General features: G+C 63.2%; 1 protein-coding gene across 1 annotated transcript in view; it reads right to left on the reverse strand.

Annotated features, from left to right (window-relative positions):
- Positions 1 to 210: 210 nt before the first annotated feature.
- The window catches only part of FOXO6 (forkhead box O6), a 39,546-nt gene continuing 12,749 nt past the window's right edge, over positions 211 to 27,007 (reverse strand). Inside the window, exon 2 of the mRNA XM_052811605.1 lies at positions 211 to 5,243. Coding sequence (XP_052667565.1) covers positions 3,831 to 5,243 — 1,413 coding nt within the window. The 3' untranslated portion in view covers positions 211 to 3,830. The remainder of the gene's footprint in view (positions 5,244 to 27,007) is intronic.

Genomic DNA, 27,007 nt, shown 5'->3' on the forward strand with positions numbered 1-27,007 from the left:
CAGGACAATGTCCTGAGGTCTGTGTCCAGGTAGGACTGCACAGACACCTCCACAGCCCAACCATCCCCATGCTGGGTGCAAGCTCAGTTTCCCCAAACATCGCATCTTCTCCTTGGTGGCTCTTCCAAGTCCCCCCAGCTTCACTGGTCCAGCACTGTCCCTCCTGTCTCAGCCCAGACACACATAAGCATTGAAGGCAGCAGCCCCGCCTTGTAATATTTAAAACAATTTTATTCATGAAAATATGCTGTACAATGCACTATACACAGTTCTTTACATTGCCACATACACAAACTCTAATAGCACGATCAAGAAAGTTACCATTGCCTACGATAGATGCGTGGTGAGAGATGACACCTGTCAGAGACCCTCCCCCCCAGTCTGTACAGTTATAAATATGAGGGAAAGGACGGACCGAAAACCGCCGTATGAAGCAAACCAGTGGGGCCCCTTCGGCGTCCCCTCAACGCCGGCTCCTCGCTCCGGGCAGGGCTGGGGCTGGGCGGGAGCGGGGCTGGGAGCAGAGGATGCTCCTTGTCCCCAAAGGCTGTCCTGTGGGGCGGGGGGGGGGCCGGGAGGGAGACGGAGTGATGGAGCGGGGAGGCTGAAGCCGAGCGAGGTGGGATGCGAGGTGACCTGTGCTCGGGGAGTTGTTTCCAGGGTGGGAACCCGGAGCCTCGGCCATGGCCGGACAGTGAAATAAAGCCCTGGTTTCCCCCTCCCCGCACTCGCAGCGGTGCCGGCAGCGGGGCGGTAGGAGCCGCAGGGGTCACAGCCGTGCCAGCCACCCCCCAGGACCTGCCTGCCCCACGGGCACGAAGCACAGCCCCAAAACCCCTGTCCCATCACCACCACCCCACCCGGGCACCGTGGTCCTAGCATCCCCAGGTCCCTTGGCTCCGCTCCCCTCCGCCGCGGCGGGGCCAGCCCGTTTCGCCTCCCCCTCCAGCCACCCCCCTTCCCCGGGGTCCCAGCCACTTTAGGGGGGGTCTCTGTGCCTGCCTCCCACTGCCCGCCGTCCCTCGCACCGCACGACGACTGTACACACGACGCTTACCAACACGACTCCACCGCACACACGACAACCCCACGGTCACGAACCACAAAGACAGCTTCGCAATGGGACGTGCCCCGGGGGTGGATGCCCGGGGGCACCACGCAGAGGGGCAGGGGGAGGCGAGCGGGGGCGGGGGAGCGGGGCAGGACCGGGACAAGTCGGGGGGTCTTTTCTCCTACTGCTGGTGCGGTTTCCCCTCCGTGACGATGGTCGGCCCATATCTGTGACACCGAAGGGGTTTTGGGAGGGTCCCTGTGCCTGAGCATCCCATCTGCAAATGCCCGACTGCCGGGGTGAGCCCCAGCTGGCCGCGCTGCTCGGCGTGCTGGTGTGCTGCTGGATGTGTGCCTGGAGATCGGATGCCTTGAAGAGCCAGGACCCCTTCCCTCTCTCCCATGCTTGGGGGGCAGAGCCCCCCCTTTTCTCCCATGGCAGCCCCAGCTGCCCTCCCTGCCTCTCCTCGCTAGCAGTCCTGCACACCCCAAGTGCAGAGCTGGGGTGCTGGGTATTAAATAGCCATTTGCAATTGGTTTCCAATTATTTTAAATATGCCTGAAACGAGAGGTGGTGTATAAAACGAATGCGGTAATGATCCTGACCAAAGAATAATCCTTTTTAAAAAAGCATTCAAGAAAGATTATATATAATAGAATATATTAAATTCTGTACATGATCAAATAATGTAAACATAATTAATTAACTTGTAAGAATGTCTTTAGAGACTATGCCCGCCGTGTGCCCAGGGTGAAGGTGAACGGTGGCACATGGGGCTCCTCTGTCATGATTTGCCACAGAGACGTGGGTCAGGAGCGGAGCAGGAGGTGCCCACCCCCGGGTCCCACCCTGCCCCGGCTCCGAGCAGCCGCGCTTCCCTTATGGCTCGGTGGGACCCAGCACCTGCACCGTGGTAGAGGAGGTGGTGCTGGAGCGAGAAGGGAAGAGCTGGACTGGGAAAACGTGCTGGTTCAGTGGACTGACCCTTGCTGCAACCCAGGGCTAGGGGGTTTAGAGAAAGCCTGTGGTGCCCAGGAGGAAGACGGGCTGTGCAGAGCGCCCCGTGGGACAGAGCAGCAGCTCCCACAGCCTCTCCTCCCAGTTCCAACGTCTCTGGACCAGCCGCTCCCGCTGCCCATCAGCCTGCCTGGCTGCCCCACTCCAAAAACCCCGTTGCACCAAGGGCTGAGCTGCCCTGCAGCGGGGAGCCCTCGCCCCAGCTGTGCAGGATGGCAGTGGGACCCTGGCCCACTCCTGCCCCGCAGAGCAGTGGGGCCAGTTTGGGGTCCTGACACATAGCAGGACCACGTGTGAATCGTGGTCCCCATCCCCATGGAGCACTGGCCCTTGGCAGATAGGTGCACCAGGGCTGACCCCTCTTGCTGACAGCCCCCTGGACCAGCTCTCCTGGCATCCCAGGCATGGGCAGCGAGCCCTCCAGGACAGACATGCTGGCTGCTGGCTAGAGTCACTCCTGTAACCAGTAATGACCCCCCCAGGAGCCCCACAGCCCCAGCTGTGAGCCCTGTGGCACCTCCCTGAGCTCTGCACGCAGGGAAAGCAGCGTGGGTCACCCAGGTTTGGGGCAGGGTGGACCCCACGCTGCCTCTGGAGACCTGGCCACAGCATCCCTCCCCTCCTCACACACACCCCCCCCCTTTGCGAGGATGACCCATGTCACAGCCCCCCAGCTTCCACCCTGTCATCCAACACCCAAAGCCGTGGCCAAGCCAAGATGAGACGTGTGATGGGCAGCTGTCAGCATTGCCCACAGCCTCTCTCCTCCTCTCCCTAAGCTCGACCCTTTCTTCCTTCCGATGCAAAAACTCAATAGCAAAAGAGTGCATGAAATTGAATAAATACACCCCCCCCCCGACCCTTTGAGCTCCCCCTGAGCCCCTGGCACAGGGAACCCAGGCCAGCAGCACGTCACTCCCAGCAGCACCACCCCGTGCAGCACTGTGAACCACGCGCAGGAGCGTGCCCACGCCTGCTCTGGGCAGGGTACTGCAGCTTTCCTGCGGGCAGGAGTGACCGTGGCACCCCCAGCCACCAGTGGGTGCGTGGGCTGCCGAGGTGCCGTCCCCAGGGCTGCAGATTGCATACCCCTCCCTCCATCACCAACCCCCTCTTCTCACTGCTTGGTAAGAAAACCTGCCTGGAGCCACGTAAGGAGACCCGCAGTGGAGGTGGCTCGGGCGTGTGGGCTTGGCAGAGCTCAGATCTCCACCAGGATTTAGGGGTGACGAGCCCCGCCTTGCCCTGGGGCAGGGTCCCCACTCTTGACGCTTCTACTCAGAGGACTCATTTCCCGAGGTGGCTCAGAGAAAAGGGTCCCTTTCCAGAGAGGGATGCCCATGCAGGGGGTTCCCATGCCACCAGCCATCACCACTCTGTCACCCAGCCCAAGGACAAATCAAAACGGCACCATCGCACCAGGGCACTGGGACCGTCTGGAAAGGCTTTCCCTTCCTGCTTCCCCTCCCCCGGACCCCCCTGGCTCCGGCTGCCTCTCCCGACTGCCTGCCCTGTGTCCTCCAGAGGATGCTCACGGGAGGACCCAGCAGATTGGGCACACGTGTGGGCTGGGGGCTGAGGGCCCTACCCCGTCTCAGTATTTGACCCTACGGTTTGTGTTTTGTGTTCGACCTCAAGCTCAGACCGATGGCTCTAGCCCATCTTAACAAATAAAGGCAGAAGAGAAAGGAAAAAAAAAAGATTAGTCTCAATGTTCCCCTCGTGGCTTCTCAGTGGCGAGCCCCCCACCCCGGGGCAGGCATCACCCGGGCACCCAGCTCTGGTTCGTGGGCTGCGGACCCCCGGGCAGCACGGGCACGTTGAGCCCGTTCTGCGGTGGGAGAGCCGAGTCAAAGTTGAAGTCCATCTCATCGCTGTCCATAAAGTCATTCAGGATGATCGACTCCACGTCGCACTCCAGGCTCCCGTTGAACATGTCCAGGTCCAGGTCTGCTGGGAACCTGTCTTGGCCCAACACGGGGGGGTGGACAGCCCCCGGGTAGGGGCCCTGCAGCGAATCCAGCAAGCTCATGTGTGCCCCTTGGTTATTAGCGTAGGAATGCAGATGCCCGTGGTGCGGCATGGCTGTCATGCTGCACGTGTCACTGGGCAAGCTCATAAGGCTGACAGGATTAGCTAAGGCACTGGTGTTGACCGCAGGGTGGTGACCGGCTGGTGACGGGTGGTACAAAGCGTTGCTCTTCATGAGAGACCCCGAGTGGGACGGGTAGGAGGACAAACCCTGCTCCCCGCTCCCGCACAGCAGCGGGTTGTGTCTGTGGCCACGGGCCGGCACCATGGGGCTGGCCTGCGGCAGGGGCAGGTCCCCCGGGACCATGCTCTCCTTGTGCGCGTAGGAGATGGAGGAGAGCAGGTCCTGCAGCGAGGCGTTCCTGTAGGAGCTGACGGGCGAGAAGGTGGCTTGCTTGTTCTCCTGGATGGTCTGCATGGGCAGGCGGCGCATGAGGCTCATGGCCGGCTGGCTGTAGATAGTCCCGCAGTAGGTGTTGGTGGCAGCCCCCATGGTGGAGCACTTGGAGTTGAAGGTGAAACTGGAGCTCCGCTGCCGCAGGGCGGCCGGGGGGAGCTGCTGCGAAGGGCTCATGGTGTAGCCGTCCTGCAGGTCCTCCAGCATGCTCTCCCCGAGGCTCTCGTTCAGGCTGATGGTGCCAGTCAGGTCGGTCAGCCGGGGCAGCTCCACGGAGCAGCGGGCGTTGAGGGAAGGAGACATGGTGCTGGAGGGGCTGGGGTACATCAGCGGAGAGGAGGGGGTACCGTCATCCTCCTCCAGCTCGTCCGGCTCATGGTTGGACATGATGGGTGAGAGGCGCCCGCTCAGCGTGCTGGCCGTGGAGTTGGCCCGCGTCCTGAAGTCCGCCCAGGCGTCGTACTCGTCGCTGGCGTGGGACGCGGGGCTCTCCGACCACTTGGCTTGCTGGGAGGAAGGGCTGTCCTCCCCGCGCTCCTGCGTCACCTGCAGCTGCTTCTTCTTGCTGGCCTTCCCCTTGATCCGCAGGAACTTGCTATTGTTGTCCATCGAGACTGCCCGCCGGCGGGGCGTCTTCCCCGTCTTGCCCCCCTCGGGGTTCAGCATCCACCAGGAGCTCTTGCCGGTGCCCTCGTTCTGCACGCGGATGAAGCGCGTATGCAGGGAGAGGTTGTGCCGGATGGAGTTCTGTGGAGACAGCAAGGACAGAGGGGACGGTCAGCAGCGGCTCCAGCACCCCAGGCAGGAAGGGGATGCCCGCGGGGCTGGGGGGGTACACGGGGCATCATGTGGGACTTGGACTCCATCCCCTGGGACACCACGGCTGCCTGAGCCAGAGGGGTCAGGGCTCAGAGGGCTCAGCTGGTGGGTCTCTCCCACAGCACTGCCAGGCATTTCACCTCTGGGAGCCCACGGGTCGTGGCCCTTTGCTGCATCTAACAGCTATCTATCATTAGTGCAATTACTGTCATGGCAGGGAGTGTGGCGGGGGTCTTCAGCATGTGCCCTGGGGACCTGCACCAGCACTGCACCAGGCAGGACCACGTCTCAGGGGACTCTTCTTTCCTAGCAGCAGCCTGGGGAGGGACAAGGTGAGGAGGCAACAAAAGCAGGGTGGAGTCAGGCCCCGTACCATGTCCGTGCAGAGGTCCAGGTCTTCTCCATCCCTCCCAGCCCTGGCACCACCCATGCTCCAAGCAGAGCCCACCGGGATGCTCCCAGCACAGCCTGGTCCACGTGCACCTCTGTAGAGGTCCCAGCCCACTCTCCCCACCGCCAGGCACCCCACCAGCTCCACGGGCAGAGGGACCCCCTTTGCCCACACACCGCCAAGCACCAACCCTCTGGAGCTGGCTCCAAACCCCTTCCCTGCCCCGCATCGTTTTGCAATGTGCTCCCCTCCTCCCTCATCACCGGGGAAGGAGAAGCATGCCTTGCGCAGTGTGCATCAGCACCACCACAGCCCGAAGCAACGTGTCAGCACCGTGTATGCGAGATCTTGTCCCCAAAATGCCTGTCACCCCCTGCGAGCAACACTGGGGGCCCAGGCAGAGAGGGAAGGTCTGGTTCTCTGTGTGTCTGCAGGATGGGTCTGGTGGCAGGGACAGAAGGCACGCACCCTGCTCAAGAGGCTCGGGTACCACAGCACAGGGGGGGTTTGCAAACCTGGCTACAACCCCCATTGCCCAGACAAGGGCTGGTTGGGAACTGCTTTCTCCCCAGACACCTCTGGCTCCCTGCATCCACATCCAGCATCTCAAAGGAGTTTCCTACTGAGAGCAGTGCTCTACTCCTCTTGGCTCTTGCCTGCTGCTGTGGCTCTGAGCAGCTCACTGGCCGGAGCAGGGATGCCCTTGCAGAAGGCAGGAGAAGGCAGGGAGCTTGCACCAGGGGCCACGTCCCAGCACAAGCATCCCCAGCTGCTACTGTCCCATAGGGTAACAGGCTGGGGTGACCCTGGCGAGATGCCTTCAAAACTCCGGCCGGTGGAAGAGGGGGTGAGGACATCTGCCTTTTGCTGCTGATCTTCTGCAGCTCATGAGCTGCCACTCCAGCTCCCTGCGCCTCGGTTTCCCCAGGGTCCAGAGGGGAAAGGCAAGATGCAGAGCCCAGGGAAGAGCATGAGTCCATGGTGTAGAGACCCTTGCTCCAGCACTGCCCGCAGGCTCAGGGCTCGGCAGGGGCTGCTGAAGGGAGGCAGGCAGCTCCTCCTGCCCCTGCCGAGCCTCAAGGGGGGGCAGAGGGACAGGGAAGGGGGGAAGAAACCAAGGTGCCGGGGAGAAAGTTTGGTGCCGTTGCTGGTGTACAGTGGAATACTAATGAAGAGGCGAGTGAGCTCCAGCCTCATCTATCATATTATGTAATGGCTTACTTCTCTGCACTTCATTTATTTGGAGATTGCTCCCAGGCTGGCTCCTCGCCAGCAGCCACCAAATCCAAGTCTACAGAAATCAATCTCGCGCTGACTGATTAAGCCGTGTTTAGAACTAATTGCTCCTTCGTGTGTGGGGAGAATAAATTACGGGCTTTAATTTCACATCTTTAAAATGCAACTGCAGGTATGGGCTAGCCATTAACCCCTTCCTGCACAGCCCCACGCACAGCTGGGGAGGGGGCAGGCTGTGGCTGGCACAGCTCAAGGAACAGGTTGGGACATGCGCTGCCCTCCACAGCAGTGGCTGCCCATGCAGATGGTCATCACCTTCAGGCAGAGCAAGCCAAGCCCTGGGCCAGCCTGTCTGGCAGGGAGAGCTCTCCCTGAACCGCCCCAACACCTCTCCCTTGAGCCACAGGATGACCCATCCACGCGACCCAGCCATGGTGCAAGTGGCAGGGGATGGAAGCAGAGCACGTGGCCGTCACCGCATTTGCAGAGCCAGAGCCACCAGCCAGCTCAGCCCCACAGTGCTGCCTTGCACCCACACAGACATGAGGCAGGAGCTGGGCATGCCCAAGCAGGGCTTGCTGCAGTGATGCCCAGCTTCTGCTGGGCCCTTGCAGGACTGGCGACCCCCTATACAACCCTGCTCCCTCGCTGCCAGCGCTCCCCAGGTCTGCTCAGCCTGGGAGGAAGGAGATGCTGCAGCCCTCCACGGCTGGGACTGAGCTGCCCTGTGGAGCACGGAGAGAGGGGATGGGGTTTGGGAACACCACAGCTGGATGGGGGTGACATTCAGCACGGTGCTAACCTCCTCCTCTGCTACTCCCTCCCTTCACAGCTCCAGGGCAGAGCACCCAGCACCACCCATGGACCCAGGGCCAGGCTGGTGTCGGGCAGCGGACAGGGCTGGTGGGGGGAAGCTGAAGGGGTCAGGCTGCCTGAAGGAGAGGAGGGGAGGGGAGGCTGCTGCCTCTTCTGCAGCGAAGCTTCGTTAAGAGCCAAAAGACAGCAGCAATTAACTGCAAGGTGCTGCGAGCCTGGCTCTCTCCTCATTAGCACCCCGATGTGCTTGGCTGGCCACAGCTCGGGGTGCACGGCGCAGGGCAGTGGGCTGCACGGGGGCGGGCCAGGAGCTTATTAACACCACGCAAGCGGGGACCTGCTTCACCTGCCACCGCACCGGCAGCCCCCAGGCAGCCCCACGAGCAGCCGGCATCCCACAGCACCCAGGCCCAGGCTGGCAGGGAGCAGCGCATGATCGCATGGCCCGAAATGCGGGGCTCAGCTCCCGGGCAGCCCCTGGCAGTGCGGTGATGTGCAGGGGACATCAGGGCTGGCAAAACCCTCCCTGACAGCAGCTGCCTTGGCAGGGGCGTGCACCTGGGTCTGGCAGATTTTGGCAGGGTGCAAGGGAAGCAGGCGAAGGCGGGTGCCAGTCCCAGGGTCCCCACGATGCCTCCAACACTGCTCTGCCCCTCTCTGCCCCGCGACCCAAAGTCCTGCACCACTTCTCACAGCAACCTGCACCTTTGCAGGCCTGGCCATGCCCTGCACCCTTGCTGTATCTCCCGTCTCATTCCCATCTGTCCCCATGGCACCCTCTCCTTGCCCACCCCACTCCAACGGCTCAGGCTCCTCACCAAAGAAGAGAAACCCTCCCGGCATCCTGGCTCCACGCAGCACTGCAGCCCCACAGCAGCCAAGCGGCGCAAGGCAAGAAGCATTGGTCCCCAGCGCACATCCAGTCCGTGCCAGGGCTCCTGCCAGGGGATGACACCCGCCATATCAAGCACCAGCCCTTGCCCCCATAGCTCTGCAGAGGGGCAGGGGATGCTCGGGGTAGTGGAAGCGAGGGCTGGAGGTGGCACCAGGGCTTCCACGTGTTGCAGGTGGACCCAAGCCCTGCTTGACACCAAGGGAGGATGAGGCTGGAGCCCGTGCCAACCCCGGGCCACCAGCTGCTGGAGGCTTTGCCAGCTTGTAAGACCCCGGTGCCCGTCTGCTGGGGGGCTGGCCCTGCTGCAGGGCCTGGCACGGGGATGGGGGGGCTGGTGGGAGCTGTGGGTACCCATGGAGCCTTCTCACCCCCCCCAGGAGCCCTTCTCCACGGAGCCTCATTGTCAGGGGAACAGCCAGTGTGAAATCGGTCTGATTAGCAATTAGTCCCATTGTAAAAGGATTAGCCGGACCCCATTGTTTGGATGAGTGACTTGACTATCAATTTGCATCTGGCAGCGATGCTGCTGCTGCTGGGCCGGGAGCGTTTCCCCCGTGTCCTGTGACCGGACAGACGCTGTCTGGCGAGGCTGTGCCCGGCACGGCGGCGGGGTGCTGCTGGACCCCCGAGATGGGCATCGGTGCCAGGCACAAAGGTGCTCTTTGCGGGATCCCAAGCACCTTGCCGATCCTTGCTGCCAGCAGCACCCTAGCAGCAGGTTCCAGGGGTCACTCCTCCAGCCTTGGGGTGCTCATGGGTCTCGGTGTGCAAGGGAGGGCTGGACATTCTCCTGTGTGCCGCGAGGAGAGCACGGGATGGGGGAAACAAGTGCAATTCAAGCGAGAGCAGGATTGCACAAGCCCTGGTCCGGGCCAGAGCTGGGGAGAGCAAATGAGGGGGCCCTGCTGACCTGCCCCTGTCCGTGCCACATCCCCTGCGCCCGTCTGCTGTCCCCGTCATTGTCCCTGGGCTGCCACCCTTCCCTGCTGTCCCCATGGCACCTGGGTTTTTTCTGAGCAAAACCACAAAACCCCCAAATCCCAAACCCTGCCTCCTCCCTGCGCATCCTACCCCTCCCAATAGCAGCACAGCCCAGTCGTGCTCGTGGAGACCCTGCACGCTCCCAGAGAGCCCCAGCCCCACAGCCGGGGTCTGTACATCTGTCCAGGCTGGTGGTCCATCCAGCTAATGAGCCCGTTACCTGGCGGAGATTCGCACGCTGGTTAACAGGAGGAAGTAGCGACAGGGCCACTAACGAGCACTCTGCCGGCTGCTCTCTGGCAGCACGAGGATTGCTCTGGGGGTTAATTGATCCTTATTTACTTCTTGCACATAAAAATTGCCAGCGTTGGAGGAAATATTCCAGGGGCAGAGGCTGCCAACAGCCCCGATGGTGCCTCATCCCAGGGGATGCTGTGCAGCGGTGGTGGTGGCATGGGACAGTCACCGGTGACACCCCCAAAGACGTCGTATTCACCCAAGAAACGGCACTGCCCATGGGCAGGAGCAGCTACGTGCACGATGGCCATCAATGTGACCTCCTGGCACCAGCCCCTGGGGATGGCCGGCCCTACTCCCTGCCATTGGTGTCACGGTCCTGCCCGAAGCAGCTGGTGGCTGTGCGCAGCCCACCAGCCCTGGCATCGAAGCGCCGCATCCTGAGCAGGGCCCACGCCTGCCTGGCGAGCAGATGGCAGCTGGCACGCCGTGGCAGCACGCCCCACGCACCAGAGGGATGCCAAGCGCCCCAGATGCTCGCGACCGGGACGGACGCCCCATGCTGACAGCAGCCGGACCCCTGTGCTGTGCCTGAGGCAGGGAGTGAGACGAGACCCCCATCACCTCCCGTGGGTGCAGGCGCATCAGCCCACCCCACGGCAGCCCTCTGTGCACTGGCGGGTGAACCCAGCACAGGCACCAGGCGAAGCGAAGCGGCACGGAGGAGAAAGCCGTGGCAAAGGCAGCCGGGCGGCTGTAAATCCAGCCTAACGTGTGACGAGGTTCCTCGGGCTTTGCACCGGGCTCCCCAAGGACAGGACACAGCTTGGCACCAGCTGCATGCCAAGCTCAGGAGGGCTGTGAATCCCTGCCAGCCTCTTTGCTGTGGTGATCTCCCCATCTCCCCGCTGCCCCCAGAGCTGGGGCAGCACACGCTGGCTTGCCGGGAAGGAGCAGCCCCTGGTGCAGGGCTCGGCGAGGCAGTTTTGAGCAGCTGCCATGTGCATGGGATCTCCTCTGCTCCAAAACTGCAGCCTGTGCTCTGCACTGCCCCATAGCACCCCCCGCCACCCCCCTGCACTGCCCTTTCCCACCCCAGGCAGCCCTCTGCAGTGCCCTGGAGCCATGCAGCTGCCCCACAGCCAGCCCCCTGCACCGCCCCACGCAGGGCCCCAAAACCAGCGCTCTGCAACACCCCACAGCACCCCATGCTGCGCCCCACAGTGTCGCACGGCCGTATCTCTGCAGCACCCTATAGCATCTTACAGCAAACCTACCGCACCGCTCCCTCAGCTCTCTGCAGTGCCCTGTAGCATCCTACAGCCAGCCTCCCTGCGATGCCCCATAAGCCCCCCACCAGCCCCTCGCACTGTCTCGGGCATCCGCAGCCCACTCGCTGCACCCCGGCGGGTGCCCCGGTCCTGTCAGACGTCCCCCCCTCAGGGACCCAGGGCTGTGCCCCCCCACCAGCACCTCCTTCCCCGGGGCATCGCTGCTGGAGCTGGGCAGGGGGGACCGCGGAGGCTGCCCGGTGCCCCCAGAAAGGGCACGGCGGGGGGCAGAGGGAGGGCGCCCGCCTCCCCGCCGCGGGGGTCTCGCCGGCGGCTGCCGAGCGGAGGCGAGCGTATTCGGGTCAGCGCGTCGCCTGAGCAGAGCCGGTCTGACGTGCTGCTAATTGAACCAAATGCCCATTAGAGGCGTGACGGGCCGTGTCCATCCCAGGCCCTCCGTCGCAGGTGGCTGACACGCAAGGAGCCTGAAGGCTGTTCAGCATGGCCGGGCCAGAGCATCTCCTGCCTCCTCGCGCATCGCGGCCAGCTCGAAGCCCAGCCGGCATCTCGTTAGGAGCCGCTAATCACCCCCTAGGCGTGCGCTGGGGCGGGGGGAGAGGGACAGCTGGGGCTTATGGGGGACCCCATGCTGCAGCCCCCTCCCTGCGCAGCCCCCCCACGGCCCCTCTCCGTGCCACCCCCGGGGGCAGAGCAGGGGCAGAGCTTGGCAGGGATCAGGCAGGGGGGGTCCAGCCTTGCCCTGCCCCACAGATCCACGATGCTGTGGGGCGAAGGATGGCTCCAGGCAAACTCCGTGCTCTGGGGTGCCGGAGTGGAGCTGGGAACCCACGCCATGGGGCAGATGCTGGCTCGGCCCCTTGCCCACGTCCCTCTGCCGTTCCCTGGGGCTGGGTGATGGCGTGCCCAAGACCAACCTCTCCTGAAGGAGAAGGTCCAGGTGGAAACCACCACTGTGACCTGACCCACTGCCAGGACTCGCCAGCCCCATCCCAAACCCCCAAATCCGGAAAGAGCCTGGCTGTGGCTGCCTGGGCTTCAGGCCAGGTTTCAGGACAAATACAGGTGCTGTGGCAGCTGGATGGGTCCCCAGGGCAAAGCCCATCCCCTGCCCGGCCCCGTGATGGTTCTGGCCCACCTTTGCCATATACTCCGTGGCTTGCAGCAGGTCTGACCCCTGGCACAGCCCCCCCCGGAGCAGCCCGGGCTGTATGCCCTGGCACGGCACTCCCCCTCGCCACCCCTGTGGACTTGGCAGCTCAGTTTGTGTTTCACAGTTGGCTTGGTGCCTCCCTCCCCCTCCTGACCACAAGCTCTGCAAGCAATTCCCAAACCCACTAGAGAAGAGACTGATGCAAATCAAACCACGCACTGCTCCCCATGCCCCCCCCCCCAGGCAGCCCCCCCGCCCAGCGCTTGCTCCGCAGCCCTTGGCTGGGGATGCTCACTAAGGCATCCCTGCTCTGCAGCCTCCACCCACCATGGGCTCAGCACGGGGACAAGCTGGAGAGCCCCAGGTGGGTGCCAAGCCACGGGTGGGTGCTTGTCTCAGCCCCTTCTGCAGGGGTAAGACCCCCTGCACACCTCCCGGCCAGGATGGAGATGGCGGAGGGCAGATGGGCCGCATTGGGAGACTCCTTATGCCCAGGCTGGAACCATCCCAGCGGTGGCATGGGTGTCACTGAAGCAGAGGTGGCAGGCACGACCGAGCATCCTTCTCCCAGGGCCCTGGTTGCTGCTGCTGCCAAACAGCTGGTTGCTACCAAGTTCTGCAATGGGAGTGTTGCTGTTGCCATGGCAGCCAGTTTATTTTAGCCAGCTGCCATCACTCCATGTCCCCTTCAAAACCAGAAGCATCCTCCCTGCCCTGGCGGGTCCTGCGTTGTCCCCATCCCCAGGCACCTCGCCGAGAGCATCGCCCGCAGCACCCATCCCCTGTGGGACAGCCTGTCCCCGCTGTCCAGAGGGGACAGACACAGCACCAGCATCTTCCCCACTTCCCACTGTGGCTCACACCAGCTCGGCCACCAGGTCCCAGTGAGGTGGCTTAGGGAACGGGTCCCCCCACCCCAGGGGGAAGGGGATGGATGTATGGGGACAGCGTCAGGACTGGCATTGGGTGATTGATTTCAGTGCTGGACGGACACCTGGATGGTAAATTCAGCTCCCACAGCCTGCTCAAAGACACTCCCCACTCCGGTTTGCTCCTCCCTTGGCCAAAGCCTTGGGCTTCTCCTGATGGGGCCAGCACAGCCCCAGGCCTGCCCTGACTTTGCTGGGGTTCTGCGTGACACCTCCTCCTCCAGCCATGGCCATTCCCAAGCTGGTTCAGGACAGAAGGGACCAGAAGAGCCGGTCCCCAGTGCGGCTGGAGGGAGAGAGGTCCCTCCCCCCCACAGTGCTTGTCCCAAGCCCCGTCCTGCCGGGCAGCCCCATCCATCACCCCGAGGGGACCACGCTGCCTTGCCAGCCAGGACCGTCCATCCTCGGCACTACCGGGCTTTGCCGGGGGGACCAGCGGGGCTGTGGGGGCAGAGGAGGAGCCCTGGGGATGATGTGTAATGCAGTAATCCCTCTGCGTCCCCGGCAGAACTGCCATCTCCGTGAATCCCCCCAGCACCTCGTGTCCCACCCTACGTGCTCCCCAAAGGGCTCATTAGATCACACCAGGGCGGCTGCAGATAACGAGCAGGCATGCTCACCTCGCGGGGAAGAGGGCAGAGAGCAGGCAGAGAGCAGGCAGGGCTGGGGAGCTCGGGGACCCTCCTATGGGAGCCTGGGGGCTCAGCAGGCGGTGGCCTGGCCCTGATATGGTGTCACTGTCCCCACAGTCCCCCTTGCTAAAAGCACAGTCTGCAGTCTTGGGGTGCGGAGCCCAGGGCTGAGCCCAGCAAGGGACGGTTCCAGGGAGGCCAGCCTTTCCCAGCACCCTGCAAGCAGGCAGGAGTTGCACGGGTGCAATCACACAGCAGTGGGTGCATGGAGCCCAGCTGCAGGCTCACCTCGGCACCGGGTGCCACCGAGAGACATGGCCCAGGCAGACCTGGGCTGCTCCCGCAGCATGCCCCAATGCCGAGGTGATGGGCTGGCTCCACACACTCCCTGGCTATGGGGACCCTGCCTGCAGGCTGCATCCCGGTGCCAGTGCAGGGCTGGCAGGAGGCAGGGGACAGCCAGGAGCCTCTGCCCACCTCCTGCCTGCCCTGCCTGCCTCCAGCCCCACACATGTCCCGTATCCCTGCCCTGTAACACGATGCCAAAAGAGGGAAGGGGGGGTTTATGGACCAGACGAGCTATGGCCATGTGTCATACACCTCCGAGCTGGCTGGCCCTGGCACGGCCGCCTGCTTGCCTTTGGGTTGCGTCAGAGCCAGAGGCTGCTGGGCCACCTGCCCTGGCCAGATGGCAGGGGGACCTCACGGTGCTGCTGGGCACAGCACTGCTTGGGGCACTTGTGCCAGACCCTGCTGCTCGCCGTGCTCATACCCAGCCCCGCGGTGATGCTGAGGATGGGCTGGGGGGCTGGCAGTGGCAGGGGATTGCTGTGCACAGGGTGCGCATGGGGTTGGACTCTGCCCCCCTTTGCAGAATCCTACGAGAGCCCCAGGTCCTCCAGGTCCAGCACAGCGCCCAGCCACCCCCAGCATCCCAGTTCACAGCACTGCAACACTCGAGAGCTGGAAACCACGTCCTCTCCCAGCGCCCCAAAAAATACTGTGGCACCAAGCCATGTGCTGAGAAATCCCCCCAACACAGCTCCCCAGCGAGGCTGAGCCCACACACCCCCTTCCCCGAGAGACCCACACAGTGTGGCTGTGCCGACCCCCCACAAAAGCCACTCCAGAACTGGATAAGACCTATAGCCTCCCTCGAGGGTCCCAAGGGTGCTGTCAAGCCACAAGGTGCCAGCACAGCCAGGGATGCTCTGCAAGGTGCCTACATCCAGCTGAGAGACATCAAGCTCCCCTGCCTTTGGGGACAAAACATGCCCTCTCCCAGCATCCCAGTCCCAGCCTGCCTGGACCCCTCTCCAACACACGACACCAGGTGAGACGCCTTGGAAAGACCCTCTCCACCATCAGCCACTTATCCAGTAATACTCTAATTACACCCCAGAGTTGGCCACCAAAATAGCTGCAGTAAATCACTCGGAGCTGCCATGTAATTTTTGCATGAAATTACAGTATTTTTTCCCCTGGGTTCAATTTCCTCCACACCAAGTTCTCACTGCAGCCAAATAATTAAAGCAGCTGCTCTCCCTTTTCCTTGGGTACCGTTTTAACTCCCTGCTGGCTGCCCCCCTGCTGCCCGGTACCAGGGCTGTGCCTGGCTGGGGACAACGTGTGCCCTGGCACCCACAGGCAGCCCTGCCTGTACCCATGCTGAGTACACCCAGAGCAAATAAGAACTGCTCCAGATCTGAAGGCAAGGCAGATCAAACCAGGCTGAGAGACCCCAGGGAGACCCAGCACCCACGAGGGATGAACAAAGCACCGCAAGCAGGATGCTGAGCCCCCATGGGGGGGCCAAACCCCACCAGGCAGAGGAGCTGGCTGTTCCTGGGAGAGAAACTACCTGCCTCCTCTTCATTGCCTGCAGCCCGCAGGAGGAAGACAAGGGAAGAAGCAGGGCTCAGCCTGCACCATCCTGCTTTACACAATGATGCTCGGACACCCGTGGGAGACGACCGTCCTGTGGGGTGCGGTGAAACCCCATCTCTGGGTCACTTGGCCACCTGGGAGAGATGCAGGTCACAGCCACGCGTCACCCTTGTACCACTGTCCTGCCCAAATGCACCAGCAGCACCACGCTGACCTGAGCAGCAGCAGAAACCCCAGACCCTGAAGGGTTTTGCATTCAGCCTCATCCTTCCCCTGCATCTGTTCAGTCAAGGCTGTCCTGCTTTTCAGCCTGAGATCTACATCAGACCTGGCCTGTACCCAGAAAAGCATGGAAAGCTGGGCACGGGGTCACGCACTGGGGCACACATGTCCCCCAAGCACTCGCTCTGCTCCAGGTATTCCCCACCTGCCCCATGGCCCCACACCATCCTTAGGAACCAGCCCTGCGAGGATGCTTGGAGGAGCAGTGAGTCCCTCTGTGCTGTGTCCTCCAGCTCTGGCCACGGGTCTTTCAAGAGGCCCTTGGAGCAAAGCCAAACCCTTTCTGACACGCTGTGTCCCATCCAGGACCCCAGCAGGTTTGTGCTGGCTGCTACAGCAGGGAAGGGCTCCCTGTGCTCTGCAAACTCCCTGGCAAAGGCAGCAAACCCTAGGCAGATGCATGGAGATGCATCTCAGGGCAGCCCTTGGAGATGAAGGGCTGGTTTGGCCGTGCATAGAAAGGTGCCTTTTGCTTCTCAAATACCTGCCACAGATTTCATCCTGCCACCAGCAAGCATGGAAGGCAAAGGCTTGGGAGTACCAGGGCTCTCAGCCCCGAGGTGGATGGGGACCAGATGGGTTGCCAGGACAGCGGGGGCATCCCCGCCACCAAATGCTCTTGGCTGAAAGATGTTTCATGAACAGTTTTATTCAAATAAAAAAATCCCAGTTGTTCAAGAAAACAAATATTTTCACTAGTTTGCAGGTTTTAGGCCCCAAAGGTGGGGCAGGGGAGGGTTTAGTGATGCAATGCCTTTGAGTGAGAAGAGAAAATACTCATCATGGGGACCTGATGTACAGCACAGAAATGTCGCAAGAAGCACTATTTAAAAAACATCTGTGAAAATAATGAGCGGTTTCCAGCCAACAGCACGTTGGGTCCACCTGCTCTGGTCAAGCTCATGGCACCCCTGCCCATCCTGGCAGGCTTCCACGCTATCCCTGCTGTCCCTCTCGCAGGACACTGCTCCACACCCCAGCCCACAGCAACGCCTGTCATGGTCTGGCTCCAGCCATCCCTCCTCCTTCAGCATTGTGAGAGGGCGCATCCCCCAGCACCATCCCAGCTGGCTGGGAGCTGGGTCCCCGTCCCCTCCACCAGTGCCAGCTGGCCCCACACCAGCCCTTCCAGCCACAGCACCCCACGCCAGTACACGCTGCAGCACAGAAACCCTCCAAAACCCATACAACTCCCTTTTTTCCACTTCCAACTTCCTTTTTTTTGTGTGTGCATGGGAGGTGGAGGGCACAAAGCCCCATGTCACCAGCACAGCCCACCTGGGACAGGCAGGAACCAGCTGCTGCAGGAAGCAGAGACCCCCACGGTCGCCCACCTGGCAGGGGTGAATACACCACGCCTGGAGCTGGCATCCCACAAGGATGGGGACAGGGCAGCAGTGGCATGAGCCACTGTCATGGCTGTCACTAAGTCCCTGCACGGCCAGAAACAGAGTGGGAAATGGCCTCACACCGATGTCCCTCCTGGCCCAGGCAAGCCAAAAGGCACCAGGTCCTGATCCATGCACCACGTCCTCGCCAGGGGAAAGGCAACCCAGAGATGCCGGCACGGCTGAGGTGCCACTGAGTGTGGTGCCCTCTGCCACAGGGACCCGAGGGACATCAAGCACCTCCGAAACTGCCCCTGGAAAGCAGCCCTGTCCCCCAGGTCATGCGGAGCAGGCGGGTGCTGGTGACAACAGCAGGAGAATTGCTGCCTGCTCATCCCACGCAGGCAGGGAGGCTCAGCTGCCTGCCTGCGCTGTGTGCTCACACTCACGCACGCAGACGCGGACCCCGGGGCAAGACGCGTCAGGACGGGAGTTCCCAGCAGGGCTGAGCCCGCCATGCCTTTAATGTCGCTCAGGCAGCCGAAAAGTCTCGGTCTGTGCCTGGGGCTGTGCCGTGCGGTCCCCAGCCGCACGCAGACCCTGTTGGGAGAGACGGGGAGACGCTGGGGGGGGGCAGCTGGAGCCCCCTTGCCCCGAGCATCCCGCGTGACACGCTCATCTTGAAGCCCCCCCCAGCACATGCTCGGCAAGCCGGAGTCACGCAAGTGGAGCAAGGTCACCACAGGGCCCCAGGGATGTTTCTGCAGCTCCAGCCCTTTTGGCTGTGGGCAGGAGGGATGCTGCCCCCACCCACACAGCCCGGGGCTGCCTGCGGTCAAGGGAAACTGAGGCACGGAGGGGGCTGTGGCAGAGGGAGTCACTGGCAGAGCTGCTCCACAGCCATTGCTCCAGGAGTCAGCTCTGCCCCATCCATCTGCCCTCTGCCACGTCCGAGCCCCAGCCCGTGCCCCAGGGCCAGCCCAGCCCTCCCCAGACGTCATGTCCTGGCCCTGCTCACAGCTTGCAGGACCCATGGCGATGGCCAGGGGAGTGAAGGCACCCCAGGGTGCCCTGTGGGTCTGCCCAAGGGGGATGCTCTCAGGGGTCACTGGCACGGTGTGCGGGGCGAGGGGCTCATGGCTGGGGGTGGTTTGTGAGCAGGAGAGGGTCCTGGGGTCCATCCCTGCTCTGCCCCGTGTAGCCCCAAGGAGCACCCATAGCAGTGCCCCATGGGGGCAGCCGGTGAGCTCCCCAGGGGCTCCCAGCCCCCACTTGATGCTGGACAGCAGCCAAAAGCAAATGTGCCCTCGGAGGGGAGATGGAAAAAGCTCCATTTTTCCAGGGGCGTTGAAAGAGCAGCCACCAGCCCAGGGCTAGAGAAGCCTGAGCCAGAGCCAGGTCGGTCACACAGCCCTGCCCGGGATGTCATCAGTCTGCAGCGGGGTGTCACACATGCAGAGGCACAGCATGCACCCACATGCACCCCCAGCCACAGCCCACCCCACCCCCTGCACCCCATCCCGCAGCCCCCCATCCCCAGCACCCACCCCCCATGCCCCACATCGCCCACGCCTGCGTGCACAGGCGTGCGCCCCGGCACACATGCCGGCTGTGCGGTGACTCAGCTGACCCGACCGGCAGCAGCTTGCTTTGCACCTGCTAATTACGGCCCCCCCCGCCACCCCCACAGCTCCTTGCGCCGGGGTCTCGCCAGCCTGCGCTTACTCACAGCGCAGAGGGCCGGGAGGAGGGGAGGCCTCCCCCGTGCACATCAGCTGCCCAGCCGGGTGGGCTTGCAAGCCCCCCCACGTGCCCCAGCGAGCGTGGGGGCTTGCGCCATTCATTGCAGGGCAGGGTAAAACCCTCCAGGGCGGGAGGCTCCCGCGCCCCGATGCTCCCCACCTACCGGGTGCGTAGGCACCGCCGGCACCCTGCAGCCTCCAGGCACCCGCAGACCCCTTTTCGGGTGGCTGGGCTCCCTGCACAGCCCTGCCTACCGATCCTGCCACCGCGGCTGGACAAGGCACAGGGCAGCCTACGGAATCCCAGTGTCACCCCGCACCGACACACTCGCTCGCGCACGCAGGGTTGCACCGACGTGCTCGCAGACTGGTGGGCTCGGAAAGGGGGGACCCCCCCCGGGACATCCCCCCTGCCTCGGGGGCTTGGCAGGATAGGGCTGCCAGATGCCCTCGGTGCAGGCAGCACAGGCAAGGGCACAGTGAGCCAGCCCCAGCCTGAGACGATGCACCCAAGCAGGAGCCACACAGGAGAGGGGCTGGCTGCCAGTAGGGCCATGGCTCCCCCAAAAAAACCCCAGCCGACAGCCCCTGCCTGCGCTCACCTCCCCGGCCCCAGAGCACAGGATCCACGGGGAATTCTGGCGACCGCCATGCCACAGGCTCCGATTTCATCCAAATACAATCCCACCCTGCCCCGCTTCCGCGCCTGGGCTGGGGCCCCCGCAGCTGGCCCGGGCAGGGCTGAGGACTGCTGCATCAGCAAGGGACCTTCCGGGCTCCTGACCCGCTGGTAGGGAAAGCACCTGGGGCTGCCACGGTCCCATCCCCAGACCCAGCGCTTAACTCTGCTGCAGTGGGATTTAGTGGGGCTTCTGGTCTCTTAAAAACTTGCATTGGGAGCAGGAGGATTTGCCACTCAGGTTTGGGATGGAGCAAAGCTGTTGGGGATGAGCAGCAAGGCTGTTTATAGAGCAAGGCGGGCAATGCCAGCTGCCAGGACAGTTTCTGCTCAGTGCGTGCGTCCCAGGATGGGCTCATGGTGTGAAGGGCATCGCCTGGAGGAAAACAGCCCCAGGACCAGCAGAGTGGGATGCTCACCATGCCTCACCAGTGCCCTTCTGGAGATTAACACCTCCTGCCAAGACCAGTTGCTCAAAGGTGACCAGGAAAGGGAATTACCAGATGTCCCGGACACTTTTGAACCTCCCTTGGCTATTCTCCCCTTGGGAACACTGACTCCCCACAAGCCCAGCCACAATCCCCAGCCCTTTGTTCAGGGATGGGGTGGGACACAGCATGGGCATCATGTCCCTGAGCCGTGCCACTCCTCCCACTCCCCAAGCTGCCCACTCCCTGGGCTCCCCAACGCCAGGCAGACCCAGAAGGCACCGTCAGGGAGCAGAGCACGGACAGGGTTGCCTGCTTCCCCGAGGCTGCAGGGCCATTTGCCTTATCTGCCCATCCCTGGGTCTGGGAAGAGCAACCCTGGGGCCTGCCAGCCTGTCCCCACCGCTCAGCCACAGCCACCCAAGGCCAGCACGGGCCACCGCACAGGCACGGCCCTTCCACCGGTGCTCTGCTTTTGGGTGACAAACGGCTGGGCACAGCAGAAGGCAGTGGGTGGGCTGAGGTCCTCCTCTACCTGCCTGCCAGAGCCAGCTCCCGGATGCTGGGTTACCTGGGAAACGGCGGATGACATCGCAGGGGAGGCAGGGAAACTCTGCCCGAGGTGTTCGGGATGCCATCGCCGTTGCCAGGGAAACGGCGGGCGACATCCCGCAGGTAAGGGAGGGTGGCGAAGCGGGGGGCCCGGCGATGCACCCCGGCTTCGTCTGCCTTCTCCTCCTGCAAGGGGGTCCCTGCCCTGTGACAGATGGGCACGTGCCCTGGGGGTCCCGATAGGGTCGGCCCCCACCTTGCCACCCCCCGGGGCACTGGTGAGGGCTTTCCCCTTGGGGACATTGCCATCTTTGCCTGAGGCTGCTCTGCTGGGCTGCTGGCAGCAGGGACAGAGGAGCTGCTGCGCTCCCAGCCCGGTCCAAGCATTTTGCTGCCTGCTACCCCCCCACAGCTGCCTGCTCGCTTTGTCTCCCCACAGCGATGCCCAGGGATGTGTTCCCCTGCCTGCAGCTCCCCAGCGTCAGCCCATCCTTCAGTGCTCTGCCAGGGGGCTGGCAGCAATCCCACCCCGGGGAGGGGGAGCTTTGCTTCCCCAGCAGCACTCCCGGGTTGCCTTTGGATTAATCACAGTCTCTGCTTTTCCCTCCAAGGGCTCAGAAGCACTGGGGACACCCCAAGATTTCCTGCAATGCTCCAAACTTCCCCGGCTGTAAATCTCAGCTGCTTGCCACCAGGGATGCACCATTACCCCAGGCAGGGTGTCCCCCCCTCTCCGAGCCCTGTTTGATCACACAGGGTAGCAGGAAAGCCACAGCCACAGCCCACCATGGTGGTCTCTGGGCTGCGCTTGCACACGCACTGGCTGTAGGCAACGGGCAGGCAGCGGGCTGCAGGGATGCTTCCAGACCAGGTATAAAACCAGCAGGACCAGGGGTAACAAGTCAGTGGAGCCACAGCGGGGGCTGCGGCAGGGTGGGAAATGCACGGTGTAGCCTCTGGCCCCCCCAGCACAGCTCTGCAAATGAATCAGCAATGACACGCAGCCTGAGCAGGAGGCAGAGACACCTGGGGAGGCTGCAGGTTCCCTGTAGGATGCCACAAAGCAACAGGAACACAACAATTCCCCTCCTGCCCATCTCGGAGGAGTTCACCACCCGAGGCAGAGCAGTTTTACCTGTAATGGCAAAAAATTGCATCAGCCGGAGCCTGCCGGAGCAGCCGGTCCCAGTGCTGCTCAAGGGAGGAGCCGGATCCAGCCCAGCACTGCCACAGCCCCGCGGGGCCACTCTGACCCTGAGCGATGGGCGCTGCGAGGGGGCCAGCTCCCCGCCTGCCAGTGGGACCGGGAGGCGGGTGGAGATGCTCCAGGTCAGGCCATGCAGCATCCTCGGGGCTCTTTTTTAGTGCTGATGAGTCTCTCTGCAGGAGGACACCCCAAAAATCTGCTCTACCTGCAAACTGGCAGCGATGCCATGGGCTGCCGGGCTCAGCCGCTTGCCGCTGCAGGCACTCGTGGCCCCAGGACCCTCCTGGGGTCCACGCTGCCAGCGGGGTCTTCTCTTTCAGTTGGAGCAATCAGACACTCGGAAACAAAGCCACCCAAAAAAGGTGTCTGGGGAGGGTGTCACAAAAGGCCCAAAAAGGGGCAGGAGGAACCGGTGCCCAGACCACCAGGAACAAATCAGCTCTGGACTGCAGGGACACGATACTCTGCGCCTGAACCACAGGGGTTTGAACCGCATCCACAGCCCTCTTGGTCATTAATTTTAGGTTTTTCCTGGGGGGTGATGGGGATGGGGACTGCAGCAGGGCTGGGGTGGAGTGCAGCGGAGGGGGATGAAGGATGCTGGGGCACAGGGAGGAGGTGTAAAAGCAACGGGAAGCCACGAAACACCACAGGAAGGCAGCTGCTCCTGACTCCTGTCACCTGGAAGCCCATCCCAAGGGGTTGGAGCACCCAGGGTCATGCCTCAATACCTCCTAACTGGGGGGTGACACCTCCAGCAGCTCCACAGGATCCCCGGGCTGTGGGTACCTGCCTGCAGTGCCAGCCTGGGTAAGACCCCATGCCCAGCGTGCCAGGTCTCTCAGCAGAGGTTGGGGGGGGGAAGGGACACCCCCAGCCCGCCGACGTCCAGGCTGTTTCCCAGGGGACCTGGCAGCCCTTCAGATGGCCGCCTCCCCCACGGGGGCCCCCACCAGGCTCCCACGCGCCGCCGGCCTCCCGGCTTCGTGACACTGAGCTTTAATTGAATTAGACGCTGCTGCCTGGGCAGCGCAGCCTGCAAACCATCCTCGAATTCCTGGGCACGGCGCCCGCTCGCTGTCTGCAAGCCGGTCGTTCGTCCCCCCCCCACCCCTATTGCCTCCTCCCCTAGCGCTGACCCAGAACCGAGGAGCCTCCGACCCCCCTTGAGCGAGCGGGTGGGAGAGGGGGCTCTGGCCGGTCTCAGCCAGGCTCATTACGCAGACAATTAGCCCCGGCAAGCGATGCGGTCAGAGGGTGCAGCACCCAGAGGGGGGGAGCCCCCCACGCCTCTCCCCGCCGGGGTCAGCTGCACCGCGGCGGCCGGCGAGCCAGCCCGTCCCCGCGCCAGCTTCCTCCGCTACAGAATGTACCGAGGGCCCCGGCGGCCCCAGCCAGGGACACGATGTGCTCCCCGCTCCAGGCCCTGTTTTTCCTGGCCAGGCTCCTGCTCCGCTGGCGGCGGGACGGCCAGGCGCTGTCACTCAATGCAGCTTTTGTTCGCTCCCCGCTCGCCTCCCTTCACACCTCCATCCCACCCCTTCGGCCCCGCCATGAGCCCTCCGGACCCAGCCGTGACCGTCCCCTGGCCTCTCCCGCGGCTCCGCCACTGCCTCAATGGTTTTTTCCTTCCCCACGAGCGCAGCCAGGGCTGCTGGCAGCGGTGGAGGCGATGCCATCCTGCTGGCAGGGCAGCCCAGCATCTCCGAAACCACAGGCAGCATCGGGTACCCGCCAGAGTACCAGCTCCCAAACCCTATCCCCCAGGAGGGAGGAGGATGTTGTGGCCTTCCTCCCCTATGGCCTCATCCTGCTCCGTGCACAGACTTGCAGCCTGTGGTTAATGGGTCCATCTGTAACTTGCCTGCGTGTTATGCAGGGCACAGGGTACAGCCCATGTGAAAGTGTCCCCTTGCAGGGCTCAGCACCATGCCAACCCCATCACTGCCCATGCTGTACAGCACTGCTCCCAGCCCAGGACCCCCCCGAGGACACCCATCCCCACTGCCACAGGGGTGAAACCCATCCACGATGGGGATGTGGGGAGGACAAGGCACAGACCAGTGCATCCTTTAAGTCCTGACACCCACTGGAAAATGTGTATTTGAGGTCCAGTACGGCAGCTTATTTCAGCTTCCCCGTCTTTAAGCATTTACTACAGTAAAAGCAAAGTTATCGCTACGACCCAAAACTGTCGATATGTCATTTAAACCCATGGGAGCTGGCTCCTGGATGCCCAGCACTATTGGTTTTCTTCCTGCCTTCCCCTTTCAGCCAATTTGCTATCTGGGCCAGTTGACCCAAATTTGTTTTTCCTTTGTGGAAAAAACCTCCACACAAGCAAACATTGCCCAACTGACTCAAAAACCATCTCCCCATGCCCCAAACCTTCACTGACCCCAAGAGCCATCCCCATGCCCGCTGGCTCGGCACAGCATGGCCAGCATGGGGATCCCAGTGCCACTCACACTGGGAACAGGTACAAATACACATCGGGATAAATCCCAAACGCTCGGGTGCAGCTGGGCACAGGGCTGGACCTCCTGCCCCCACAAACCAAGGCTGTGAGGCCATACAGGGTGAGGATGAATAGGACCTGTGTCCCCAAGAGCATCCCTACAGCCACACGTGCCACTGCTACCTTCCCAGCCCCAGGAGGGTGCATCCTGCTCCCGGGCCTTGGCAGGGAGGCAGAAGGGACACGCTCCCCTGAGCAAAGCTGCTCCGGGCCCTCATCACCCCCAAAATCACCGGCGGGTCTGGCTGCTGAGCGGTACGGCCTCACACCCTGCCATGCATGTGGCTCTGCACGGGGGCAGTCAGCCCTGCGGCTGGGAGCCCCCAGATCTGCAGTCCTGAGGAGCCATCAACGATGCAAACCCTCCCCGTGACAGCACCGCCATCCTTCCCCCCGCCCTGGCACCACGGCAATCACCCAGCGACGCTCCCTCCATCCCTCACATCCCTGCCCACAGCCTGGGAACAGCCCAACCTGCTCCCACCCCCAGGCAGCCCCAGCACCCCACACATTAAGCCTGGCGGCATCGCTCTTGTGTCCCAAAGCCCCTCATTTTTTTTGCCCCCCCCCCCTTTTTTGGCGGCTGCTTTCCTCCCTGGCAGTGGGAAGGGGGGTCTTTCCTGCATCCGTCTGGCAGCGAAGCCCCTGTCGCCACGGGGGCATTAGCACCAGAGCTTCAGGGAGCTCCCCGGGGAGAAGTAAGTGGATCAAAGGGTTTTAGCAGCAGACGGCTCCCAGACAGATCTGGATCGTCTTCAAGGCGGCCACTTGCGGCTACAAATGCACTTTCTGCCTGCAGCTCCCCAGCCAAAAGTTTCACACCGGCTTTATTGCGTTTAACCCCTCACTGCTCCCGGCCTCACAGGCGCTTGGGGCCAAGAGCTCCCGGCCCCGCAGCTGGGTCCCGGCTGGATGGGGTCTCGACCCCCCTGGGGCAAATCCAGCCCTGCAGGAATGGCTGGAGGGATCGGGATGCTGTGTGCTTGTGCGGAGACACCCCCCCTAAAAGATGGGGTGTCCTGAGCCAGGCAGCGAAACAACCCACGTGCCGGTCCTGCTCACCCCAGCGTCCCTGGCACTGTGACAAGGAGGAAACTGAGGCACGTAGCGTGGGGGAGCAGCGGGGAGGATGGCGATGCTCCCGGGGACGCGCACACCAACCCGCTCCTCCATCCCCTGCCTGCGCCTCCCCCCAACCCCCGGCAGCAGGTAGCAGGTGACAGACACCTCTCTGTCCCGCCCCAGCCCCACCGGCCAGCCTGCCCCCCCACTTTTTGGCACCCCCAAAGCCAGCCGGTGCTTGCCAGGCGGCATGGCGGGGAGCTGGGGCACGGCGAGGCTTTGTTGGAGTAATGCTGCTATGAATTATTCAGTGCGATGATAATTGTAGGAGCCCCCTGGTTCCGCTCACTCTCCGCACGCAGGAGCAGGATTCGTGCCGTGGAGAGGGCTGGGGGCAGGGACAGGGGTCCCAGGGACCGAGGCCATCACTAGCCCCGTCTCCCTGGGGCCGTGCCACCATGCGGGTGCCCCAGCGAGGCAGGAGGGGACCCTGGGCATCCTGCCCCCCTGCTGAGGAGCCACCTGTGGGTCTTGGCTGGGGGGGCCACAGGGCCCTGCTTGGACCCCCGTAGCTGGGTACCTTACTGGGGCCTTGCTGGTTAAACTGGGAGCTTTGGGGAGTCAGGCTGGCCACACTGCAAGCACGGCCCAGCCCACATCTCCCCTTGCTGCTCCATGTCTCGCTGCCCTGTGGCAGCTGCAGCACCCCACACTTCCCAGACCTGCACCCCACATTCCATAGTCCCATACCCCCAATATCCCAGCGCTGCACCCCAGTGTTCCCACAGCACTGTACCCCACGTCTCCCCATCTCGCTCCCCAAACCCCAGCTGTGGGGTCAGCCCCCTGATTCCCACATGGGCACGGACACATACGTGTCTCTGCCTCCTGGGGATGGGCAGCAGGACGGGCACAGAGGTACCTGCCAGGACCCTGCCGCGCATCCCGGGGGTACACCCTGCATCCCCCCATGCCAGGTCCCCACCTCAAAGCCCGCAGCCACCACCGCGAGCCCAGCGCAGGGCTGCCGCTGCCATAAACCCTACGGCCTCGCAGCCGGCTCGGGGGCCTGGCAGGCAGCCTCCCCATACAGCCGCTCCTTGGCTGGCGCGCTCAGGCTCCAGGATTGAGGAAAAACAAGAGGGGGTCAGCCAAAAAATACGCATGGAGGGCAAGTGGATCCTACCACCGGGATCCCAGCGCTGCCTGGCCATGAATGGGGCGCTGGAAACCTCGGCCAGATGGTCCCAGCACGTGGGAGGACACCTAAGGACACGCTGCTTGGAAGCCAGCGATGCTTTGTGGGTACCGACAGCCCCGCCAGGGCCGTGCCCGGTGCCACCCGCCAGCACGGGGTGGGGGGGCACACGTGTGCCCTGCAGTGCTGTCCCGGCAGCAGCGGGGAGGTGGTTGGACCACCTCTGAGCAAGCATCTCCCCGGCACGGCA

Source organism: Harpia harpyja, chromosome 16 (assembly GCF_026419915.1).
Source record: "Harpia harpyja isolate bHarHar1 chromosome 16, bHarHar1 primary haplotype, whole genome shotgun sequence".
NCBI lineage: Eukaryota > Metazoa > Chordata > Aves > Accipitriformes > Accipitridae > Harpia > Harpia harpyja.